This window comes from Bos javanicus, chromosome 17, assembly GCF_032452875.1.
Source record: "Bos javanicus breed banteng chromosome 17, ARS-OSU_banteng_1.0, whole genome shotgun sequence".
Taxonomy (NCBI): Eukaryota; Metazoa; Chordata; class Mammalia; order Artiodactyla; family Bovidae; genus Bos; species Bos javanicus.
The window spans coordinates 66,070,365-66,093,219 of NC_083884.1; the positions used below are offsets into that span (position 1 = coordinate 66,070,365).

Here is a 22,855-nt window from a genome sequence, read left to right on the forward strand (position 1 = left end):
TGTTAGATTTCAATATTACATCCGTCCTCCATGCAGAGGACGCTGCCGGGAAGCCCCTGCCCTTGGCCATCCCTGCCCCCGCCTCGGTGGACCCTGAACGGCTTCTAGTGGCGGCTGCGCTTTCTCCACACGTGCTGACAGCGTCCTGAGCACTTGCCTGAACCTGAGGCCGTTGCAGTGTCAGTAGGCGTGTAGTGGCTGCCAGGGGCTCAACAGAGGCAGAACAGAATATGTACTGGTTTTCATTTCTGTTTATTTGGTGTCAGTTTATCTGTGTAGAAGGTATGGACAGGTGAGCAGTTTGTGGAAAAAATTCCCTCAATTATTTTCTTCTTCAGTATGTCAGTCTCAGCAGTGAGTCTCTTAACATTCTATCTTATTGTGCATCATCGCTGTGTTGAATGGTCTTGAAGTAACTCCCAGGGGTCTTGTTTCATGCATCCATGCAGAAAATAAACTATAAATCCTTTGTTGTGTGTGTGAGACTAGAAGTAAAATGGTTCTAAAACTGCACTACTTTACGAGGGGCTGCATTAAATCAGAATTGCCATTTAAAGCTCTGATCAGATATTAATGGCAATTAGTGCCGTTTCTGTAAAGACGTCTCTCCCTTCCTGCAGAATGTGGGACAGGGTGATAAAAGCCTTAGCATTTTGCCAGCACTTGACAATTATGAGGCCAGAACCTGGGGTTGGATATATCAGCCTCTCCCAGGGAGTTCATCACACATTTTTAAGAGAGTCATTTGAATTTTTAATGCCACAGCTATTTGATATGCTAATTTCTTCAATTTAGGGTAGTCACAACTGAATATGAACCCAAGAGCTCATAAGAGTTAATCTCCCAAAGGAATTAACTTTCAGAAGCAGGGTTACTCATTCCCTTATAGGGCCTCGCTCACGTCTTACTGTAATTCACATGCCAGGCCTGAAAGGTGGTCTGTTGTGTTATCTGAACCGCATCCATTAAGGGTTCAACCTACCGACCCTGTCGGGAAGCTTGGCTTCCATGTTTAAATGACGATACTGAGGTCGCTACTTAAAAAAGAGAAACGCTCAATGAAGAAGTATGTTTTTAGGTGGAGGAGGCGGAGAACCGAGGCTTTGGAGACAGGTGTGGGTTTGAATCCTTCCACGTGGCACCAGCCTCGTTTTTCTCCTCTGCAAAGAGCCCGTCACAGTGCTGCTCGCTGCATGTGACGGTTGTGAGCGTGCGGTCACCTCCTGCACATAGTAAGGGTCTAGTTGACGCTGGCTGTGTGCCCGGTGCTGGCGGTGCTGCGGGGCTGAGGCAGACAGGCTCCCTGACCTCCCAGAACAGCCGCCCAGGGGACTGTCCAGGAAGTGACTGGTGTGGGGACAGCATTCATGCTGTGAGTGGAGCATTGGCTGTCCCAGGAACACGTGGCTGGCGGCCTGAATATGTTGTTATTAGTGTCTTCATTCGGTTCTGTTCAGTTCAGTTGCTCAGTCGTGTCCAACTCTTTGCAACCCCGTGGATTGCAGCACACCAGGCTTCCCTGTCGATCACCAACTTCCAGAGCTTGCTCAAACTCATGTCAGTCAAGTCAGTGATGTCATCCAACCATCTCATCCTCTGCCACCCTCTTCTCCTCCTGCCTTCAATCTTTCCCAGCATCATGGTCTTTTCCAATGAGTAAGTTCTTCGCATCAGGTGGCCAAAGTATTGGAGCCTCAGCTTCAGCATCAGTCCTTCCAATGAATATTCAGGATTTCCTTTAGGATGAACTGGTTGGATCTCCTTGCAGTCCAAGAGACTCTCAAGAGTCTTTTCCAACACCACAGTTCAAAAGCATCAATTCTTTGGTGCTCAGTTTCTCTGTGGTCCGGCTCTCACATACATACATGACTATTGAAAAAAACCATAGCTTTAACTATACAGATCTTTGTCGGCAAAGTCATGTCTCTGCTTTTTATATGCTGTCTAGGTTTGTCATAGCTTTTCTTCCAAGGAGCAAGCGTCTTTTAATTTTGTGGCTGCAGTCACCATCTGCAGTGATTTTGGAGCCCAAGAAAATAAAGTCTGTCACTGTTTCCATTGTTTCCCTATCTATTTGCCATAAAGTGATGGGACCGGATGCTATGATCTTTGTTTTTGGAGTGTTGAGTTTTAAGCCAACTTTTTCACTCTCCTCTTTCAAGACTTCCATCAAGAGGCTCTTTAGAAGCCCACATAGGGCATGGATGTAATCATCGACTTTTTATGGGGTGGAATCTGAGGTTCCAAGAAACTAAGGAACTTGAGCAAAGTCACAGGCCTGGCAGGTCGTGGGGCTTGAATTAAAATCCAGTTCTGTCCGGCTCTAAGGCTCGAGCTCCCTACACTCGTTTGAACTCGCTGAGGCTTTAAGGGGATGGACCTGGTACTAGATGAAAGGGTTGTGGCCAGACTCTCACCCTCAACTGGGCTTCTCGGGTCTTTTCAAAGCGGTAGGTGTGATCCCAGGACTCCATCTGATGCTGGCAGAGCAGCATTGTGGTCGGTTCCCCATCTTGACCCCGACTCCATCCTTTTAATGATGGAGTTGGATTCTCAGAAACTAAAAGTGAACCGTGGAGCAGCCACCAGACGACACAGGAAAACTCTGACTGTGGAATCGAGCAGATCGTCAGCGACTCACTGAGTCCCAGCTGATTTTCTTCAAGAATGCAACTCTCGCTCAGGTGTTCTTTCAGCGTGGACAGCACAGACCGGCAGTGGGAAGCGCAGGCAGCCTCGGGTGCTGCCGAGTGGCAGGGGGCTGGAAACCACATGGCAGGCGGCCCAGTGCTTTGCTTTGTGTGCAGTGTCCACCTGGAGGCGTGATGTGCACTAACCCCATGTAGGTCTCCTTGTCGAGGTCTTCCCATCCCAGGACTGGGTTTTGATCCCGAGAACTACAGGTTATAAAGCCACCAAGGTTTTCCTGGCCGCACTGAAATTAAGCCTTCCCAGAAAATGGCTTGGATGCCCCTTACGGAAATCTCTGACGTCCTCATAGCGTGGCTTGCTGACCTCCTGCCGGCAGACTTTGGATTGCAGGGGGCGGAGCTTTTCTGGTGGATGGACCGGTGCCCATTTCCACTGTTCGGAAAAGTCTTTCAAGGTGGAACTATGAGGCTGAGAAGACACCAGTCCTAGTGTTGAGCCAGAGTCATCAACAATCCAGGGTCACTTGTCTGAGCAGATTCTCAAGGAAACTGAGCATAAGCAAGTTAGAAATGCTTATAAGAACACAAGGGGTTCTTTTCAAGTGCCTGCGCCGCCCTGAGCCCATCCCACGCGTGTTCTGTGGCGTGAAGGTGTCACGTCATCACCCATTCTATCAGTGAAGAAAATTGATGACGGATGGGAATGCAGCTGCAGATAATAGCTTTTGGGGAGCCCTTTGGAGCCCACACCTCTGAGAGTCTCCCACGTGCCCCTCTCGCTCTGGGAGTGGGGTGTGCTCACACTGAGGGGCAGCAGAGGACTTTGAGTTGCAGACGGAATGTGTTATGTGAAAGCGGCTGTGCTCCCAGGTGGCTTTCCTCAGCTTCCCGAAACCATCTGCATGTTTGCTGAGCTGGGTCCTTTGACCCGTCGGCAGCTCTTCAGACCTGGGATTTCTCTGTCTCCATACCTGTCAGCTTCCCTGCCACCACTTGGGGAGCACCGTGACTGTGGAGGGGTGGGGGCCGCCATGGACGCCTGTGCAAACCCCAGTCCTCAGCACGGGGGGTGGCGCCTCACAAGAGTGCCCAATCCCATCACTTCCAGGTCCAGAGTGCTGCGGTGCGGTCACCTGTCCTCACAGATGGGGACAGGCTAACCTGTCCTCATCGCTTCCAGATGCAGAGTGCTGCGGTGCGGTCACCTGTCCTCACAGATGGGGACAGGCTAACCTGTCTTCATCGCTTCCAGATGCAGAGTGCTGCGGTGCGGTCACCTGTCCTCACAGATGGGGACAGGCTAACCTGTCCTCATTGCTTCCAGGTCCAGAGTGCTGTGGTGCGGTCACCTGTCCTCACAGATGGGGACAGGCTAACCTGTCCTCATTGCTTCCAGGTCCAGAGTGCTGCGGTGTGGTCACCTGTCCTCACAGGAGTGCCCGATCCCATCACTTCAGGTCCAGCGTGTTGCAGTTTGGTCACCTGTCCTCACAGATGGGGATGGGCACTAACCTGTCCCCATCGCTTCCAGGTCCGGAACGCTGCGGTGTGGTCACCCGTTCATCACCACCTCCCCAGCCACACATGTCTCTACACAAAAGCTCTCCAGTGGGCAGGAGACCCTTGGCTCCCCCTTGCTGTAGTGGGGAAGGCTCACAAGATTCAGATCTCACCTCCCAGACCATGGAGCATGCCCAGAGCATGCACATGGCTCACGTTTATCTCATATGGTAATTTATTAATATTCACTCCTATTTTAATGAAGGAAAGATCGTTTTCCTATTGGGTGTTCGCCAAGCACCCGATGGAAGCGTGATGGAAGCGCCGGTGTCCCCTCCCCCTTGTTGGCCTCGCTGCTGTTTGATGAATGGCGCCCTGGCCTCTGGGCGAGCTGGAATAGTCTGTGAGCGGGAACACGCTGCTGACTGCATGCGCCCTTCTTCTCCCCAGGGGCACCCACGGGTACATGGCGCCCGAAGTTCTGCAGAAGGGGACCGCCTATGACAGCAGTGCCGACTGGTTCTCCCTGGGCTGTATGCTTTTCAAACTTCTGAGAGGGTGAGTGGCATGTGTCCCTTCAGTCCATCACCGCGGCGTGCCCTTGGATCAGGATAAGAAATGTTTATGTGTTATTAGGTGCTAGTATCTGTATAGATCACATAGCGATCTTTAAGCCACACAGTGATCCAGGCAATGCTCACAGCTCTTTCTGCCCGTAAAAATGAGTTTCCTTCCCGTAAGCTTTGGGTATTTTTGTCCCACTCCAGGAAGAAATTCCAGCACGTTTAGACGTAAAATAAGACTGTGTTGGACTATTTCCATTGTTACGCCTTATTTGGGGAATGAATGCTATTTTTAAATATAGATAATTGAAGAGGGTAGGAGAATTTCTTTTCCCTAGAAATGAATTACTCATGATTGTCTTGTGAGCTTAAAGCATTTCTTACACAAGAGGGTGAAGACCCAAAGTGAACCTGTTAAAAGTGCGCATTTGTTTGTGAACATGCTGAAATTTGCAGTTTTTAAAAACATAAAGATAAAATTGTGCAATTCTGTGCTCTTCACTTGTGCTATACTTGTCCCTTCGGTGTAAACTGCCAGAGATGATGAAATACAGTGGAAAGAGGATGGAGTGAAAGTGCTCTCGAGATATGTTCTCACATTGAACATTTACAAATTATGTTAACATTCCATTAGTTTTAAGAGTCTTGAGTCAATTTTAATAGAGTGTAAGTGTTTACGATGTGTTTTTGATTATTCTCCATTCATAGAGGTACCACAAAAAAGCAGTTTATATTAAAATTTCCTGGTCAGGATTCTCCCTGTTACATTTCCCCTGTGAACACACAGGCCTGGTAGTTTACTCAACTGGCCACATTTTTCCCGGAAAGCCTTACTGAGCATCACAGCATGTTCTTCTTATATTGGGTTGGCCAAAAAGTTTGTTCATGTTTTTCCATAAGATGTTATTTAACACAATCTGGAAAGAGGCTGGATTCCCTGTCTTCCCCCCAGACCAGGTTCCAGGCACCGTGGCTGCTTCCCCAGGACTCGGGTAATCTAGTTGTTCTCTGCTCACTGCCTCACTTGGGAACTGAAATTATATTACTGCTCAGAGACTCAGGTCCTGTTGGTTCTTAATTGAATTATTGTGTTTGTGGAGCCTGGAGGGCCTTAATTCATGTAATCAGACTAGCTGACCTAATTAGAGAGTTTCTGCAAAGCAGACCAGAGAAAACCGCTTTCCACCGGAGAAGTTTCCCCGGCTGGCGGGGTCCCTGCGTGCGCGGTGAGCGCATCCAAACACACTGTCTTCACTCAGGTCTCCTCTGGTTGTGGGGGGAGCAGTCAGAGGTCAGAAGCCACAGTTACAGAATCATGAGACAATTTAAAAAAACTGCACAACAGCAAAACTGTTGTGTATGAACTCAAGATGTGAAAGTCGGTTGTGAAATATGGCAGAGCCTTGGTTTAGGGCTTTGTTTATTGATTTCTGTCTAATGTTGTTGTTTTGTCTATGATAATGTCCACACGTATAGACTAGGGACAGTCTGGCATATATTCCTGTTTTTATAAGATTTAAGGATAGATCTAGTCGTTAATTCTATGCCAACAATGTATTTGTGGCTGAAAAAGTGAATTCTGTCTTCCTTGGTCACGGTTCAGGTCTGCGGGACTGAGTTGGAAGGTGCTACTTCCTCTGTGACGTCCTTGATCAGGTTTGGTTAAAGCATCGCAGTTGATGTGACCCCTGTGGAGGGGAGTCTAGGCCGACAGGAAGACGTCCAGAGGATGGTAGTGGGGATGGGATGGATGGATGACAAGAGATGAGAATGCTGGCAGCTAGAAATGGTGTCTCACGTGGACAGCTTCAGAGAGCTGGGCGCAGTGCTTCTGGTAGTCACACTTAAGCTGCAGCAGGGGCAGTCCTCACGGAGCAAACCAGACGCCGTGCCGGGCCCTCCCCAGCTCTCGTCCTCAACCCCAGGAGCTCCTGGCAACGCTTGGGGACATTTTTGGTGGTGCCAACTAGGGGAGGGGCTCCTTCTGGTATCTGGCAGGTCGAGGCCAGGGGTGCTGCAGAGGACACCCCCACTGCCCCCACGAAGGGTCACCCAGCCGAGGAGGAGGAACTCCACAGCAGACCAGTCTCTTCCCATCCTTCCCGTGTCTGTGCAGTGATGGTGATCAGGGGTCACCAAGGGTCTTTTTGCTTCTGTTTTCTGTGATCAGATACTTCCCGCACTGACCAGTGTGCCCCATCACCTTGGCTGAAACATTTCTCTGCACCTCTCATTCTGTCGTGACGCCCTCGAAGGATTCCACAGGGTGCAAGTAGGAACCTGGATGTGAGGATGCTGTTGAAGCTGGAGAATGTGTTTGCGTCCCTGGACCATGTGTTGGGTGGGGTCACTGTTTCCACTTCAGCTGACTGTCAGATATGGGAGAGCATCCGTGTACAAAGATGTTGCAAATGTGTAGAACTGTGGTCACGATCCTCGAGCTAGAGTTTAGTTTAGATATCTGTTAAGAGAAAGAATTGGTGTGACCACAGCCTTGATCTTAAACTTGTCCCCACTGATTGTCAGACACGAGGAGAGAGCCCCGGGGGTGGTCTGGGGAGAGCAGAGCTCTGTGTGAGGTTACTGAGTTTGTTCCTCTCGGGAAAAAAGGAATGTTTATAAATATTTTGGCAACTGTTGGCTTAGGTTCAAAACTCACATTTGATGTTGCATGCCGTCTTTTCGGTATTCTAAAATTAATTTTTGATGTAAGACTTTTTAATCACTTGTGTTTATAAATGGATTGTTTCTGAGCTCCGGTTTCACTGTGAATATGATGTGTTGTGTGTGTGTCTCTGTATGTTTCCCCATCGTTTGTCATGTCTTGAACGATTTCCCAACTCATCTGGGGGAAATTCGCAGCTCTCGCACTCTCTCTTGTAATTCCAAAGCCACATCTGACCACTGCACATGCGAATCCTGTTTCCACAACGTCCTTCGATGCAGCCCGAATGTTGCATGAGGGCTTGGCTGGTGTCGCAAGCTGTTGACAGACCCGTTACCATCTCCTATTTAAAGCGGCTGCGTCCGGGAGCAGCTGTGATCACACAGGATCTGTGGGCCCCACGTGCCTCCCTCAGAATGGAGATCATTACTATCGGAGGTTTTCTTTAACATTTTCCAAAACAGAAATGGAATCTTGGGTTTTGTTCACAAAGAATAATCAAGAAGCCATTGGAAACAGATGCGCATCAGGCCTTGAAAGACCAAACCCTCTCCACACGACACCCCAGAGCCTGAGAGCCGACAAGCATTTCCGATCGTCTCTTATTGAGTCAGACACAGAGAGCTATATTTATCAAACAGGGTTTGTAGCGACCGTGCGCATGTGCTGGGAATGTTTTTGGCACCACTAACTTTAACTCCAGTCCCCTCGCAAAGCCCTCCCTTGGGTCTCATGAAAGAGTTTTTAAATTTAGCACAGAGCATCCCTGTCAGAACATAGCCGTCCTTCTCTGCAAGTGTGGGGCACAGCCCTCTGCTTCCGGCATCGCACAAGGGTCAAGAGCAGCTTTTCACGCAGGAGCCAGAGCAGGAGGATTTGCCAAACAGGGGAGACCTTCCCACATCCTCTTTTACATGTGAAGGCACTCCCCTGGGGAGTGGCAAGGGTCGTGTCATGCAGACGGACTGAGGGCTTAGTAAGCACTGCTGTCTGTATTCCTTTTCTCTTGAACCATGAACATGTTCACATCTCTGTGTGTTTTGCGTACAAGAGTGATACAAGCCAGAGCTTACCTGATGGTCCAGGGGTTAAGAATTTGGCTGCAGGGGACACATGTTCAATCCCTGGTCAAGGAACTAAGATCCCACATGCACCGCGGCAACTAAGCCCACGCTCTTAGAGCCCGTGCTCCACAACAAGAGAAGCCGCTGCGGAGAGAAGCCCGCGCACCGCGATGAAGAGAGGGGCCCCCCCCCGTCACAAGTGGAGAGTGGCCACTGCTCACCGCAACTGGAGAAAGCCGCTGCAGTGAGAAGCCCACGCCCTGCAATGAAGAGAGTGGCCCGGCTCATCACAAGTGGAGAGTGGCCCCCGCTCGTCGAAACTAGAGTGGCCCCTGCTCACCGCAACTGGAGAAAGCCGCTGCAGTGAGAAGCCCACGCACTGCAATGAAGAGAGTGGCCCCCGCTCGTCGAGACTAGAGTGGCCCCTGCTCACCACAACTGGAGAAAGTCCACCCAGCAGCAAAGGCCCAGCACTGCCAAAAATAAATCTGAAAAAGAAAGTGATACAAGTCAAGTTTTCAGAAATTATAATGTCTCATAAATAACATTATTTGTTATTCTATCCCGTTTGCTTTTTAATTGCAGTAATTTTACATTTTTTTTCTCCTTGGAAACATTTAGGGTGCAAAGAATATTTCCAACCAAAATCTGTTTGAAAAATTAACGCATGTTTACTGATTCACCTTATTTAGATTCCCCCCCCAAATGAAAGCTTTCAAGAGATGGAAATTAATGTGTTTTTCATCGCATAAGGAAGAAAATAAGCGTTACAGTGCCCCCTCTCGTGCAAAATGAAAACTGAAATATTTAAATAATAAATACTCTAAAGTGGAATCATCTGTTCAAGAGATGGTGCGGTGCGTAGTTCACCTAATTCAGAGCAGTAAGTGGATTGCAAGGGTGGGCGCAGTTTTAATTAGTTTTTTTTCCTAAATCACACTGAGTTATGTATTCAACATCCTATTCTGTTTTATAGAACTCTTTTGTAATATCTTGCCTCAGCTTATGGTTTATATGCCTTATAAATAAACCTATGAAAGTGAAAAGTCAAAGTGTTAGTCGCCCAGGCGTATCTGATTCTTCACAACCCTGTGGACTGTAGCCCAGCAGACTCCTCTGTCCATGGAATTCTCCAGGCAAGAATGCTGCCATTCTCTTCCTCAGGAGATCTTCCCAACCCAGGGTTAGAACCAGGGTCTCCTGCACTGCAGGCAGATTCTTTACTGTCTGAGCCTCCAGGGAAGGCCCAAATAAATCCGTAGGACTGGTCGTTTAACAGGCATGTCTTTACCACCAGGAAACCCTATCGCGTATGTCCCTTCTTTAATTTTCAAGTAAGTGAATAAGGCCACGGTTTCCTAGTTTGTATGTTTACTGGTCTCTTTTAATGCTCGGAGCATCTTTATTTTAAAAAATATTTTATTGAAGCATCGTTGATTTATAGTGTTGTGCTAATTTCTACTGTACAGCAAAGTGATTCAGTTTTACGTGTGTTTTTCCTGCTCTTTTCCATTATGGTTTGTCGTGGGATATTGGTTGTTCCTGTGCTGTGCAGCGGGACCTTGTTCACCCATTCTGTACACAGGAGTTTGCAGCTGTTAATGCCAGGCTCCCAGTCCCTCTCCCCAGCCCCTCCGCCTTGGCAACGGCCGGTCTGTTCTCTAGGTCTGTGAGCTGGTGTCTGTGTCGTAGATAAGTTCATTTGTGCGTATTTCAGAGTCCGTGTATAAGTGATATCTAAGATTAACTTTAGCTTCAGCACTTTAAAAACACAATCAAGAGTGAGAATAGTATCTTTACAAGGAGACGTTTATTTTGTAAAGTTAGATTCATTGGTCACATATGCCTATCGGTTGCCCGCCGTGTCCTCCGTTGTCTCAGCCGCTGGTGTACGCATTATTTTAGTCGTTCCTTTCACCGTTCTGGTGATGCTTGTGGCGTTATGCCACGCACAGATGAAGAGACTGAGGCGAGGTTTCCATGAATGACTTGCAGCCAATAGCCAAGTCACAGCGTGAGCCCGGGGTTTCTGACTCTTAGATCTGGAGCCGTTTGTAAGTTAGAACATGAGTGAGCAGTTCTCAGAACCCTGGAGGGTCTGGGAGCACAGGGTTGGTTTGTATCTCTTATCACCAAAGGAATGAATTTCTTAAAATTACTGGCTTCTGGGGCAGGGGAGTGTCTTCATTTTGTATTTTGGTTCAATGGCAGCTCTTTCCATTGTTTGAGGGACTCATCCATTTTTTCTAAAAAAAACTGTATGAACGTTACTATTATCTCAAACACTGATGTGACAGATGTCATGTGTATGACTTTCATTTTCATAAAAACCTGTTGGCTGATTTTTTCCAAGTGATATTTTAAATTGTCATTTGGAATGTATTTGCTAAAGTTTATTCTGGTAGCATGACTTCATTGACGTGAGTATCAAGAGTTCAAGTAAACATCAGCCTTGCTCATTCAGGACCTAATACGTCTGACTGTCAACCTGATCATCAGGTTTCCTCTGGAAATGGTCTTTGTTTATGGCTTTTGTGTTCCTGCAGTTTTGAATGAGCAGTGGCAGAACATAATAGTTTGTTCAAATATTAGTCAGCAGTATTTGCTGTTACCCAAAACCATCTAGTAATATAATTTTCTTTGTTTCTACAGTCACAGCCCTTTCAGACAACATAAAACCAAAGATAAGCATGAGATAGACCGAATGACTCTCACCATGGTAAGAAAGTCAAAAACCGTTTTTATTCTCATTATAATTTTCCTATCTCATTCTATTACAACTAGTATAAGAAAATGCTTTCTTAAAATAATGGAAATAGATGCCAAGGCAGATAACAAGATTTGCTAACAGACAATAAGAGAAAGATACGGAAAAATCAAGACCAAAACTAAAGAAAAAAAAGTCAAAATGACTGGGATGCAGAAGAGCGAGGAGACCCAATTCTTCTGGCTCCAGCCTGCCGATGGACCCTGGAAGTGATGAGCGGCCACCCTGGGTTTCTTTATAGAGTCAGTGTTAGCTTGTGAGGTATCTGTAGTTTTCTTTAACACTATCCTTATGGAAGAAATGGCCTTCAAATCTGGTTGAGGGTGATGGCACTGTTGCCACAGATGCGTTTTTGAAGGCGTGTCCCCCTTCTTCCACCCCCAGAACGTGGAACTTCCAGACGTCTTCTCCCCTGAGCTCAAGTCCCTTCTGGAAGGCCTGCTTCAGCGAGACGTCAGTAAGCGCCTCGGCTGCCATGGAGGCAGGTAGGCCGACGCTTCTGCGTTTCAGCATCTCCCCCCAGAAAGCAGTACGGTTCCTTTCAATGTATCCAGAATCTGCCATTCCAGTTTGGGGTGGGTGGGGGAGCATCAGTAGGAGCCGTGTGTCTTCACGGGTCTGTGTTCCTCAGAGTCTGCAGCTCCTTCTGTTCCGTGTGAACTGAGCTTCAGCAGCAGTGCTCTTTGGAAAAAATGTTTTCTTCAGTTTATGAAGGGGTTTAGCATGGACCATTCTATTAGATGTTTAGTTTGCTTTGAAATTAGTACTTGTTGCTTTGATCTCTGTTATCTGATCTATCAGGACTTGTACACCTTTGCTGTAAACCTCTTTAACACGTAGATCGCTCTAACTCAATTCTTAGTTAAATTTGTTCTCACGATTACAGATACACAGAGATAGTCTGCAAAAACCGTAGGTTATCTTAGGCTGGGGTGAGCAGCCCCTCTAAATGATCATATGGGATCATCTTCCTAGGCTCAGCGTGCAGTGTTTCTAAGCATCGCAGTGTTTCCTGGGTGCTTGGAAAGAAGCATATTTTACCTGCTGTCTTAAAGAACTGGAAATAGTTGTTGCTGTGTGTCCTTAACAGGAGATGACATTTGCGAACCATTTCTTAGTTTTCCGAATGCAGACTTACTGCCTCTGTGATTCTGTCTCTCCTGCAGCGCACAGGAGCTAAAAACGCACGACTTCTTCAGAGGCATCGACTGGCAGCACGTCTACCTGCAGAAGGTACTCTCTGGGACCCCGCCCCGGTACCACCCCCGACGCTCCCTCCAGCTGCATCGTTGTCTGCAGCTCTGCATTCCGGCTCTGTCCCCAGAGTTCCCCAGCTCTTCATCCGCAGCCCAGCTTCTTGCTCCTCTATCCAAGCACTGCCTCCTAGCTCATTCCCTTTGGGACCACTTCTTCCTCTTTGTTTATATGTAAAAAATATGCAGGAAACGTCATATACTTACAGACACTTTCAAGCCCAGCCCCACATAATTTTAAGAATTACCATGACTGGGTAGCAGCATGAGCCCCTTGGCTTATTGTAAGATATTTTTTAATGTTCTCTCTGATACAGGAAAACACCCCAAATTAAAGTTGTTGTTTTTCTTTTTCTCAACGTTGATGATCAGCTTTGGGCTCATCTGTGTACAGACTCACTTGAGGACTGATGCTCTGTTAGTCCCGCCTGTTTAGACGTAGAGTCCGGGCTCTGGTTTGGCCAGCATCAGCCTCGGGGCATTTGTGGGTGTGGGATACCCTCTCCTGCCCTGTTGCAGGCGTTCAGCCTCTAGCAACTGGATTGTGGAGGGTGCATCTCCTTTGGGGGCCATTGTGGACCATGTACTGTGATTGTGTGAGCTTGAATGAGTGCTACCCAGACTGGCACCTTAACGCCTTTCACGGCGAACTCTTTATAGGATAGCAGGCTGGGCCCAGGGCCCGGTCGCCTGGTAACCGAACCCTTCTTCTCTGGCTCTTCCAGTACCCTCCACCCTTGATCCCTCCCCGAGGGGAAGTCAATGCAGCTGACGCCTTTGACATCGGCTCATTTGATGAAGAGGATACCAAAGGCATCAAGGTACACTTGTGAGCCTTGCTTTGGGGAGGGGGATTTTCTTTTCCTTTCTTTGGAAATCAGACTTCATAACTGTCTTAGTACTGCCGTGTTTGTGTTGGACTATAACTTACAAATGAATATCCACATGTTTGATGAATGTAGAAGAGATCAAGACCTGAATTAGAGACTACAAAAGCTTTTTTTTAAAATTAGTTTATTTAGTCAGATCTTAGTTGCAGCATACAGGCTTCTCTCTAGTTAGCATTGTGCGGGCTCAGTAGCACCACGGCGTGTGGGATTTCAGTTCCCAGACCAGGGATGGAACCTGCATCCTCTGCATTGGAAGGTGAATTTTTAACCACTGGACCATCATGGATGTCCTGTAGGAGAGCTTTGTTTGACCACCCATTTCATGTTTGATAAACTGAAAAATAGTCACATTGTTATTGATTTGGATAGATTGGTGGTTGATAGAAAACTCAGATATATTATGAAGCGGGAAAAACAACCATGTGATGGCAAACATTACCTGGCCTCAGGCCAGAGAGCCAGCCGTCTTAATTCTCCCAAATTTCCCAGTCTCTCTGTGTTAGGATGAAAAGGGCAAACAGCATGATTCATTTCACACTTGTCAGTCCAAAGTGAAATAATCAGTGTTTTTTGTACATATAGCATCCTCTGCATTTTTCAAACTCTGGTTCCTATCATTGTTTTCCAAGTAGACAAGGGCATATTTAGAGATGGTGAGTCACGAGACACAGTCGCCCTCTTTCGGCTGCTGAGTCAAAGCGTGCCACTGCGTGTCAAGTTCTCACTGCTCCCACTTTCTCAGCTTCCCCCAGAGCCTCCCCCCCGCCACCACCCCAACCCTCTGAGAGCCGCCGCCCACCCCACCACCATGTCCTTAGCGGCCTGCGTTCCTGGCCTTGTGTCAGCTCCCTGGTCTTTCCGACCAGGCAGCCAGCTGTAAATGTGATTGGTGTGCTCGCGGGGTCAGTTTCTCAGGATGGAGGGTGGCGGAGGAGCTCAGGAGCAGCACAGCGGAGAGGGCCACGGCCGCTTCCCTGGTTGGAGCCTTGGCTCCCCTGGGGATGACAGCTGACCACTGCCCAGAGGCTCAGCATCTCCTGTGGCCTGTACGACAGGACTTGTCGGGGTTTAACTAGCACCCTGCAGTTTTGGAAGCAGCCCCGTTACAGAGTTATCTCAAAGGATCACTGCTGTCACAGAAGAGTTTTGTCATCAGACATGCTTCTCTCCAGCAAAGGACACTAAAAAGAAAGTGAATATCCCATGGGAGCCCATGAAATTTTTAATATTCAGAGGGGATTTTCATGCTTTTGGTTTTCTCAGCTGTAGTCTGGCCTTTAGAGTCAGACACCCTGGGCTCAGATCCACACTTACTAGTAGAGTGAGCCGGGGCTGTTGCGGGAACCTCGGGAGTGCTGGTTTTCTCCCCCATGAAGCGAGCGGTTTCATTGCCAGGCCTCGTCTGGAGTTGGTCACCTGTGTCCGCCTCCCGGCAGGTGCGCTAACACCTCCTGTTGTGCTGGTTTCGCTTTTTCCTGAGCCAGAGCTGAGAAGGCTGTGTCTCTTAAAAAGCAGCCAAAATAGCGCATCGTCTTTAAGGAAAAACAGCTCACTTTTGGGCTTTGTTTGGTGCGTTTTTCACATAGGCTGAGTCATAAAGACCAAGGCTCTCTGGCCTTACAGGAGCTGGAACCCTTTATACATAAAGCAGAGGCATCCATTTCGGAGCAGCTGCTTGGGAAAGGAGGGTATTTTCACTTTTGCCAGACTCCAGAATCTGTCCCAGTGTTATCACGGGGTGCTTGCCTAGCCTTGGTGCTCTGACACTCCCCTACACACACACACACACACACATGTGTTCACACTCAGGACACCCAAAAGGTCAGCACCCGGCTTGGTTTGGGCATCTGAAGAAAGCAGAAAGGGAAAACGGGTACACATTTTGCCCTCAGAATCTTCACTTTGGGGTAACAGGTCAATAAGGGCAGGTGGGGAGCATCCCCGTTGGGACCTGGATGCAGGTTCTCCCAGTGGTTCAGGGATACGCCAAAGGCCTGTGGGCCAGAGCCTCACCCTCAGTCTTTTTCCATTTTCCTTCTAAGTGACTTGCCTATAGTAATCTCTCTCCTGTACTCACCTCTCAAGCAAGGGAATGAGTGAGTCAAGCTTCTAGAAAGAGCTGTGCTTTTGAGAGACAGGCCTATTATTTTCTATCAATAGGGTCGCTTGTCTTTCTGCCACAAAACTGTAACTCAGATCTGAAGAAGTATTTTCTCAGCTTGCTTTCAGAGCACAGCCTCATTTAGGAGGAAGAATGAAGAATTCTGAGTAATAGTTTGGCAGAGAGATGCTGTCATTAAGTGTAATTTTTATTATAGTGCCTCTAAAAGGCCAAGTTGCCTAAACTCTCCACGTGTCTTGAGATTAATCCTGCTGTTCAACGTGGAAGGTTCGTGGGCTGAACAGTAAATTCAGCCTGGTTGACCTTTTTGTATTTCTCACTTTCCAGATTAATGGAGGGTGGGTACAGAGCAGAGAGCCCTCCTGGGTTCTCCCTTGTTGATGTCTCTAAAACCATACAGTTCTGTTTTCCTGTCTTTACAAATAAAAAGTGTGTGCGTGCTCAGTCCCTTAGTCATGTCCAACTCCTTGTGACCCCATGGACTGTAGCCCACCAGGCTCCTCTGTCCTTGGGATTTCCCAGGCAAGAATACTAGAGTGGTTGCCATTTCCTTCTCCAAGGGATCTTCCCGACCCGGGGATCAGACTCGCATCTCTTGCATCTCCTGCATTGGCTGATGGATTCTTTAGCTTTATCGCCACCTGGGAAATCCCACGAATAGAATAGCCTCACTATAATTGAAATTTTCTTTTATTGCCAGATTCTTGTAGTACTTTATAGAAAACCCTGTACGTGTTAATTTTTCATTGGCAAAAACGAAGTAAGGATGCTGCAGAAGACTGGCCTGAACCTGACTGACACGGGGCTGGGAGTGGAGTGTCCGTATCACGTATCCCTGTGGTGGGCCCCAGTGGTTGGATTGTCCTTGTTTTATTTTCCTTTTTTTTAGAAAAACTTTATTGAAGTATAGTTGATGTACAATATTATATAGCTTAGAGTTGTACACGGTAGTGATTCGCAGTTTTGAAAGGTTCTACTCCATTTGTGGTCCTTATGAAACACTGGCTGTGTTTTCCGTGTTGTATAGTATATGCCTGACTGCTCGACGGTCATCAGCAGAGGTTTATGACAGCTGAGAAGTCGTCTCCTAATGGTTATAGCCTGTCGCCTCATTATCTTCTCACACGCAGTTACCGTGCTTTGGAATCTGTTGCCTTTGTAAGCATGTCAAATCATACATGTCTTGATTTCTTAAAATAACAAGCTTCTTGATTGCGACCAAGAACTCTACAAGAACTTCCCTCTGGTGATCTCTGAGCGCTGGCAGCAGGAAGTGGCGGAAACAGTTTATGAAGCAGTAAATGCAGACACGGATAAAATCGAGGCCAGGAAGAGAGCTAAAAATAAGCAGCTTGGCCACGAAGAAGGTAAAATAGCCAGTGTGTCTGAAGATATTTCTAACGCAATGAATTTTCAAGATCTCTCCTAAAGCAGAAAACAGTATCTGGGTCATAAAGTCCTTTCCAGCCGTGGGAGAGGGAGGGGAATGCCATCAGTTGTTTGAATTTTACCTGGCCGAGGAGTGTTCAGCATGAAATGATACTGCAGAGTCGTTTGTCTTTATCTATTTTATTTATTTTTAAATTTTTATTGAAATATAGTTGATTTGCAATGTTGTGTTAGCTTCAGGTACACAGCAAAGTGATTCAGTTACACATGCACATGTAAATAGATATATTCTTGATATTTCAGAGTCTTTAGTCCACGCACATGTAATATCTATAGAGGTTGTCAGCAGTATTCTGTCAATACTCTTGCCTTCTTACCTTGGAGTGTTTTAGGGCCAATTTGGAAGCTTTTCTTCCTTTAAAGAGTAAGCATGATGGTGTCGAGAACATGGCCAGCTTCATGGGCGTCTGGCCTGCCTGTGTGGTATCATTAGGACCCCCCTCCCGCCCCCAGGTTAATGCTCTGCTGGCACCATCTTGAGGTTCTTAATAATTTTTTAACAAGGAACCTGCATTTTCATTTTCTGCTGGGCCCCAAAAAGGGTGGTGCGGAACTCAGTATTACATGTTTCCTGTCAAGAGACACGAGTATACACATTACAAACGGCATTAAAGAGTGAGCAAACCACAGTTTTATTGGCCATATCTGAGTGACCTGCTAGGGTTTCCAAAGGACAGTACATCACATCCAGTATTAAATACATTGGTCATTTTTGATTCACCAAATATTGGCAGTCTTGATTTTTCTAAGACTTAATGGATTTTGGATTTAAACTTGTTGTGGTTAGTGATTAAGATATCTTTGGATTTACTTCTAAGCAAAGACCTTCCTGAGGTTAACGTATAGTAAGAATGATCAGAAACCATTTCAAATTATGCTTGCTTTGGTTGGGGCATCTTGATGCAGGCTTCCTGGGTCTTGTCGATGGTTCCTAGTAGGATTTGTCACCTACTTAGAAAAGTGTCCTCCATCCCAGGTGAATGACTCCTTAGCTGAAAGTCACCTGAGTTGCACCAAAGGAGCATGACAGCCCTTTAACCTTGCTCACCTCCACTCTGCAGGGAAAGGGGCTTTATTTCTAAGCTGTTCTTTAGAGAAGTGGGTCCATTGAGATCACTCTAGACCACGTTTTCCGGAATGGATTTTACACAGGAAATTACAGCCTCAGTAGTTCCTCAAGGGAGACCCATGATGTCACTAGAATCTTGACAGATTGGACCCAGAAAACAAAAATACACATCTTAATGACATTGTTGAAGTGCAGTCTTTTAACTAGAGCTGCAATTGGAACACGGAGAAGGCAATTGCACCCCACTCCAGTACTCTTGCTTGGAAAATCCCATGGACGGAGGAGCCTGGTGGGCTGCAGTCCATGGGGTCGCTAAGAGTCGGACACGACTGAGCAACTTCACTTTCACTTTTCACTTTCATGCATTGGAGAAGGAAATGGCAACCCACTCCAGTGTTCTTGCCTGGAGAATCCCAGGGACGGAGGAGCCTGGTGGGCTGCCGTCTATGGGGTCGCACGGAGTCGGACACGACTGAAGTCACTTAGCAGCAGCAGCAATTAGAACATCTAGCAGAACAATGAATTTATCTTCAAATATATGAAGTAATTTTGATATAACTAGGTCTTGGTTGACTATCTCAGAGGTCACCCTTACACAAAAATATAGTCTAGGCTTAGATCTCTGAAGTAAAAATAGAAGACTTACACTTTAAGTATACTTGAGAAGTTCAGACACCTTTTCCATTAAACTGGCAACTCCGTGATCCATACCTCATCACCATGAACCCTCCTCTGGCCATGCCCTCTTCCATTCATCCCCTTCCTGCTTTTGTCCATGTGACACAACGTGGGTTTTGCTTATTTATTACATGAATCTCCAACTAAGAGTGTAAGCTCCCTGAAGGCGAGGACTTTTGTCTCTTTTATTCACCACTGTGCCTAGCACCTATTCATCCGTTGCCTTCATAGCTGAATGACTGAGTGAGTGATGAATGAATGAATGAATGATTTTAGCTTGATCACCAAAGCCTCTAAGGAAGGCAAAGCAAGCTACTTAAAATTGACCTTTTTTTCGAGACAATACTTTGCTGTAAAAATATAATCAGAACTTGGCATGAGCCCGAATTAGCTTGGTCTCTCTACATAACCATATATTTGAAGGGTAATTACAACCTTAAGTGAAAGAAAGAATAGTTTTGATCCTTGTGTTGCTTTGGTTTCTTTGGACAAAGAAGCCTCTCTGCTGTTCTTTTTAATAGACCGTTAAAGGGAGAACCCCAGTGTCATGTAAAGGTAAAGGTGCTTTAGGCACAGTATAATCAGCGTCTGTTCCCCAGTTGTCACCCTGCTTAATCAAAAAACTAGTTAGCAGACAAGCTTTTACCCTCTCAGAGCGATAGAGGAGCATCTTGAATTTATCAGAATATGGAGAAACAGCCACCTAACACGTGAGTAGAGAGCTGAAGAAGCTTGTTCTTTCGTGTGCTTGAAAGCGAAAGTAATGATTTCTATAGAGTGTTCTCTTTATAGCAACTTGTTCTTTTTCCAGAAAGCGTGTCCTTCTTTTTTTCTGAGAAGCCTACGGGCATTCTGTTTGCGACCCCGCTGAACGCTCCGCTGTGTTCTGTGCCCCAGATTACGCCCTGGGAAGAGACTGCATCGTGCACGGGTACATGCTGAAGCTGGGGAACCCTTTCCTGACCCAGTGGCAGCGCCGCTATTTTTACCTCTTTCCGAACAGACTTGAGTGGAGAGGAGAAGGCGAGTCGCGAGTAAGTCTGTAGCATTGGCCCGGGCGCCGGTTTCCATGGTGATTTTGTATCGCTGGCATGTTTTGTAAAATCTCTGCCTGTGCTCTGTGTATCTCTTCTAACCTGTATACGTGAGATTTCTCACGTTCAGACTCTCGGACTCCTCTGAATCAAGGAAGGATTTGGCACCCCTTGAAAATAGAATGTGCCATCCAGGGAAATCAGAGCAGGCAGGTTTGCGGAAGGCTGGGTAGCGATTGGGTGGATCCCAAAAGGGGACAAAAACTGGGACTTTGGAGCCAGAGGTGTTCAGACACACCACTCACGTCTCTGGCACTCAGAAGCACATTGTGTTGCCTGAGCCTCAGTTTCTTCATCTGTGGAAGGGGAGACGTGGAAATGGTAACAATATAAAGCAAACCATACTCCAATAAAAATTAATAGTAAAAAGAAAAGGAATAGTACCAACTACCACAGTTTTTGCATATTTCTCTTGGGCCAGGTACTGTCCACACACACACACACATTCAATTTGCTCAGCACCCTTAGAGGTCCAACCCTTACAAAGAGAGAACCAGGGCTTAGAGAGGGAAGGTCTGGCCCCAGGGACAGGTTTGGGGGAGGAGTGATTCTGACCAAGCTCTGCCTGTCTCCATGATGAGGCCTTCCCGAGTCGGGGTCAGGTGAAACAAGGTCATTGGTGTAGCCCAAGAAGCTTTGGCACTGAGGTCAGAGCACCTGACCTTCCTGCTTTGCCGCACCTGTCTGGAAGACTAGAAGTGGGCTTCATCCAATTAGACAGGAAGACAGGTACGGCAGCCCTGTGAGGTCCTTTCAAGGGCTGATGTTTGTGAACGAGAAGAAAGAAATTTCTGATCCCTGCCATCACTGGTAGGAGGCTGTTCAGCATTTATTAAACACCTGCTGTGTGAAGAGCCATGGGCTCATGTCCGTGGAAGGAAGGGTTTCTGCTCTTGGAGAGGGAAGGTTGGTCATCGTAAGCAGGACAGCAGTCCCAACTGTGAAAAATGTAGTGGGTGTATCAGAGTATGGCTTCCCCTTGCCTGGAGCATGGAGCCCACCAGCGGTGAGCCCACACCTGGTGTATTCGGCTTCGGAATGAGTTTTGCAAATCCCAGTTGGTGAAGATGCCATTTAATTGTGAGTGACTGCTGCCTGAGTATGACCACATTCTCTACAAATGAGCAGAATCTTCTCACTACTACTAGTCCCATAGAAGTCATCTTCTAAAAATCAATGCAGCCAGGATCTGGGTTGAGATTAAGGAAACTCTTTGGGAGGATCCTCAGTTATAACTCAGGTACTAGTTGTGTAATATAAAATATACATATAAAATATGTGTATATAATTATATTTTATATAATATTACATGTGTATTTTTTACATTGCAGAATGTAATTCTATAATGCACTTTAGTATTAATCCATACATATGTCATTATATAATGTTTATTTGCAGTTAGTGAGTGGCCTTAGTAAGTCACTGTTGTACACATTGAAAGGAGATTATCTCATTTTTCAGAATATACAAAAACTAAAAAAAAATAATCTTATTTTGTTTACCATTGGCTGACAAGGTGACAAATTACCTTGGTTTTAAAAGAATGTTTAGTGTCGATTCATGAAGCTATGTCATGTGCTTGGGTAGATTCGTAAGTTTAACTCAGGAGAAAAGAAATGTGAGCTTATGATGGTGTTGTTTTTCATTTAGGATTCCTGGAGTATTTACCCCAAAAAACATAAAATGGTAAGGTGCTCAGAGTCACTGTGGCACTCACCAGAAGCAATGATGCCATGGACCCAGAGGGACCATCTTTTCTGCACATCACCTGTGTTTATAGCATCATTTCGATATGATCAGAACAGCCGTTGCTTACAAGCTAACATGCCCAAACGTTTCCTGAGCTGCGGGTTCAAAGCCAGTGCCACCCCTCTGGCTCCTGCATATCATGTGTATTGCATCATTGTTCCCTCACAGCAGGATTGATTGTGTCCAGGGCAGTGTGTGATACCCGAGAGGCACGTGCGATCCACACTCATCCCCACGTCAGTACTGTGCTTAGGGAACAGCTGTGCTTTCTGCCTCATAGAGGTATTTCTCTCTTCGCAGCTTTCTTTGAGATATTTTGAATTTTTGTGCGTTTCCCTTGTGGTGGTTTCTCCCCCACTTCTAGAATATCATCAAAGAAAGAAAAATGGCTGGTTTTTTTTTTTTTCCTTTACTTTATCTGAGCTGGTAGTTTTCAGTATGATTTATTAACTTAAAAATTCACACAATAATAAGTGAAGTGACTCATCATCTCTTATTTTTACCAACAGCAAAGTTTACTGACAATGGAACAGATTGTGTCCGTGGAAGAAACTCAGATTAAAGACAAAAAGTGCATTTTGTTGAGAATAAAAGGAGGGAAGCAGTTCGTTTTGCAGTGTGAGGTGAGTCTTCATTTGCATTTTCCACAGGGGTAAAAGTTACAACAATTATGTAAACGTTCAGCAAAGATGCCTGCCTGCCTATCTAACATTTTCTCAGTCCATGCTTCATCACTCACAAACTTAGCAAGAAAGTCAGAAGTTTTTGGCAAATTAACAATTATTTTAAAAGAAGTGTTCTTAGAAGATGACAGGAGGAAGGATAGGAAATAACGTGGTTACCCTCTCTCTGGAAACCATCCAGTAATTAATAGGGGCCTCAAATTGCATTTATTCCACAGTTTCCCAGATCTGCTCTGCTCTTTCAGAATGTTTAAATTGAGGTTTGTGTTTAAGTAAACATGCTGCTGCTGCTGTCGCTTCAGTCCTGTCCGACTCTGTGCGACCCTGTAGACGGCAGCCCACCAGGCTCCCCCGTCCCTGGGATTCTCCAGGCAAGAACACTGGAGTGGGTTGCCATTTCCTTCTCCAGTACATGAAAGTGAAAAGTGAAAGTGAAGTCGCTTAGTCGTGTCCGACTCCTAGCAACCCCATGGACTGCAGCCTACCAGGCTCCTCCATCCATGGAATTTTCCAGGCAAGAGTACTAGCGTGGGGTGCCATTGCCTTCTCTGTAAGTAAACATAAGATCCCCAAATAACTGTGAACAGGGAAATGCCATTTTTCTTTCCCTGAAGTTCTATCATAGCCCAGACTTAATTCCTGAACACGTACCTACTGA

The 22,855-nt window shown here is 46.5% G+C and overlaps 1 protein-coding gene across 3 annotated transcripts in view; it reads left to right on the top strand.

Moving 5' to 3' along the window:
- Positions 1-22,855, top strand: part of GRK3 (G protein-coupled receptor kinase 3) — a 121,925-nt gene that overhangs the window by 92,112 nt on the left and 6,958 nt on the right. For all 3 annotated transcript variants that reach the window (XM_061385192.1, XM_061385193.1, XM_061385194.1), the window contains 8 exons: positions 4,602-4,709; positions 11,096-11,162; positions 11,595-11,695; positions 12,377-12,443; positions 13,189-13,284; positions 16,680-16,842; positions 19,569-19,705; positions 22,024-22,137. In XM_061385192.1, the coding sequence (XP_061241176.1) occupies positions 4,602-4,709; positions 11,096-11,162; positions 11,595-11,695; positions 12,377-12,443; positions 13,189-13,284; positions 16,680-16,842; positions 19,569-19,705; positions 22,024-22,137 (853 nt within the window). The remainder of the gene's footprint in view (positions 1-4,601; positions 4,710-11,095; positions 11,163-11,594; positions 11,696-12,376; positions 12,444-13,188; positions 13,285-16,679; positions 16,843-19,568; positions 19,706-22,023; positions 22,138-22,855) is intronic.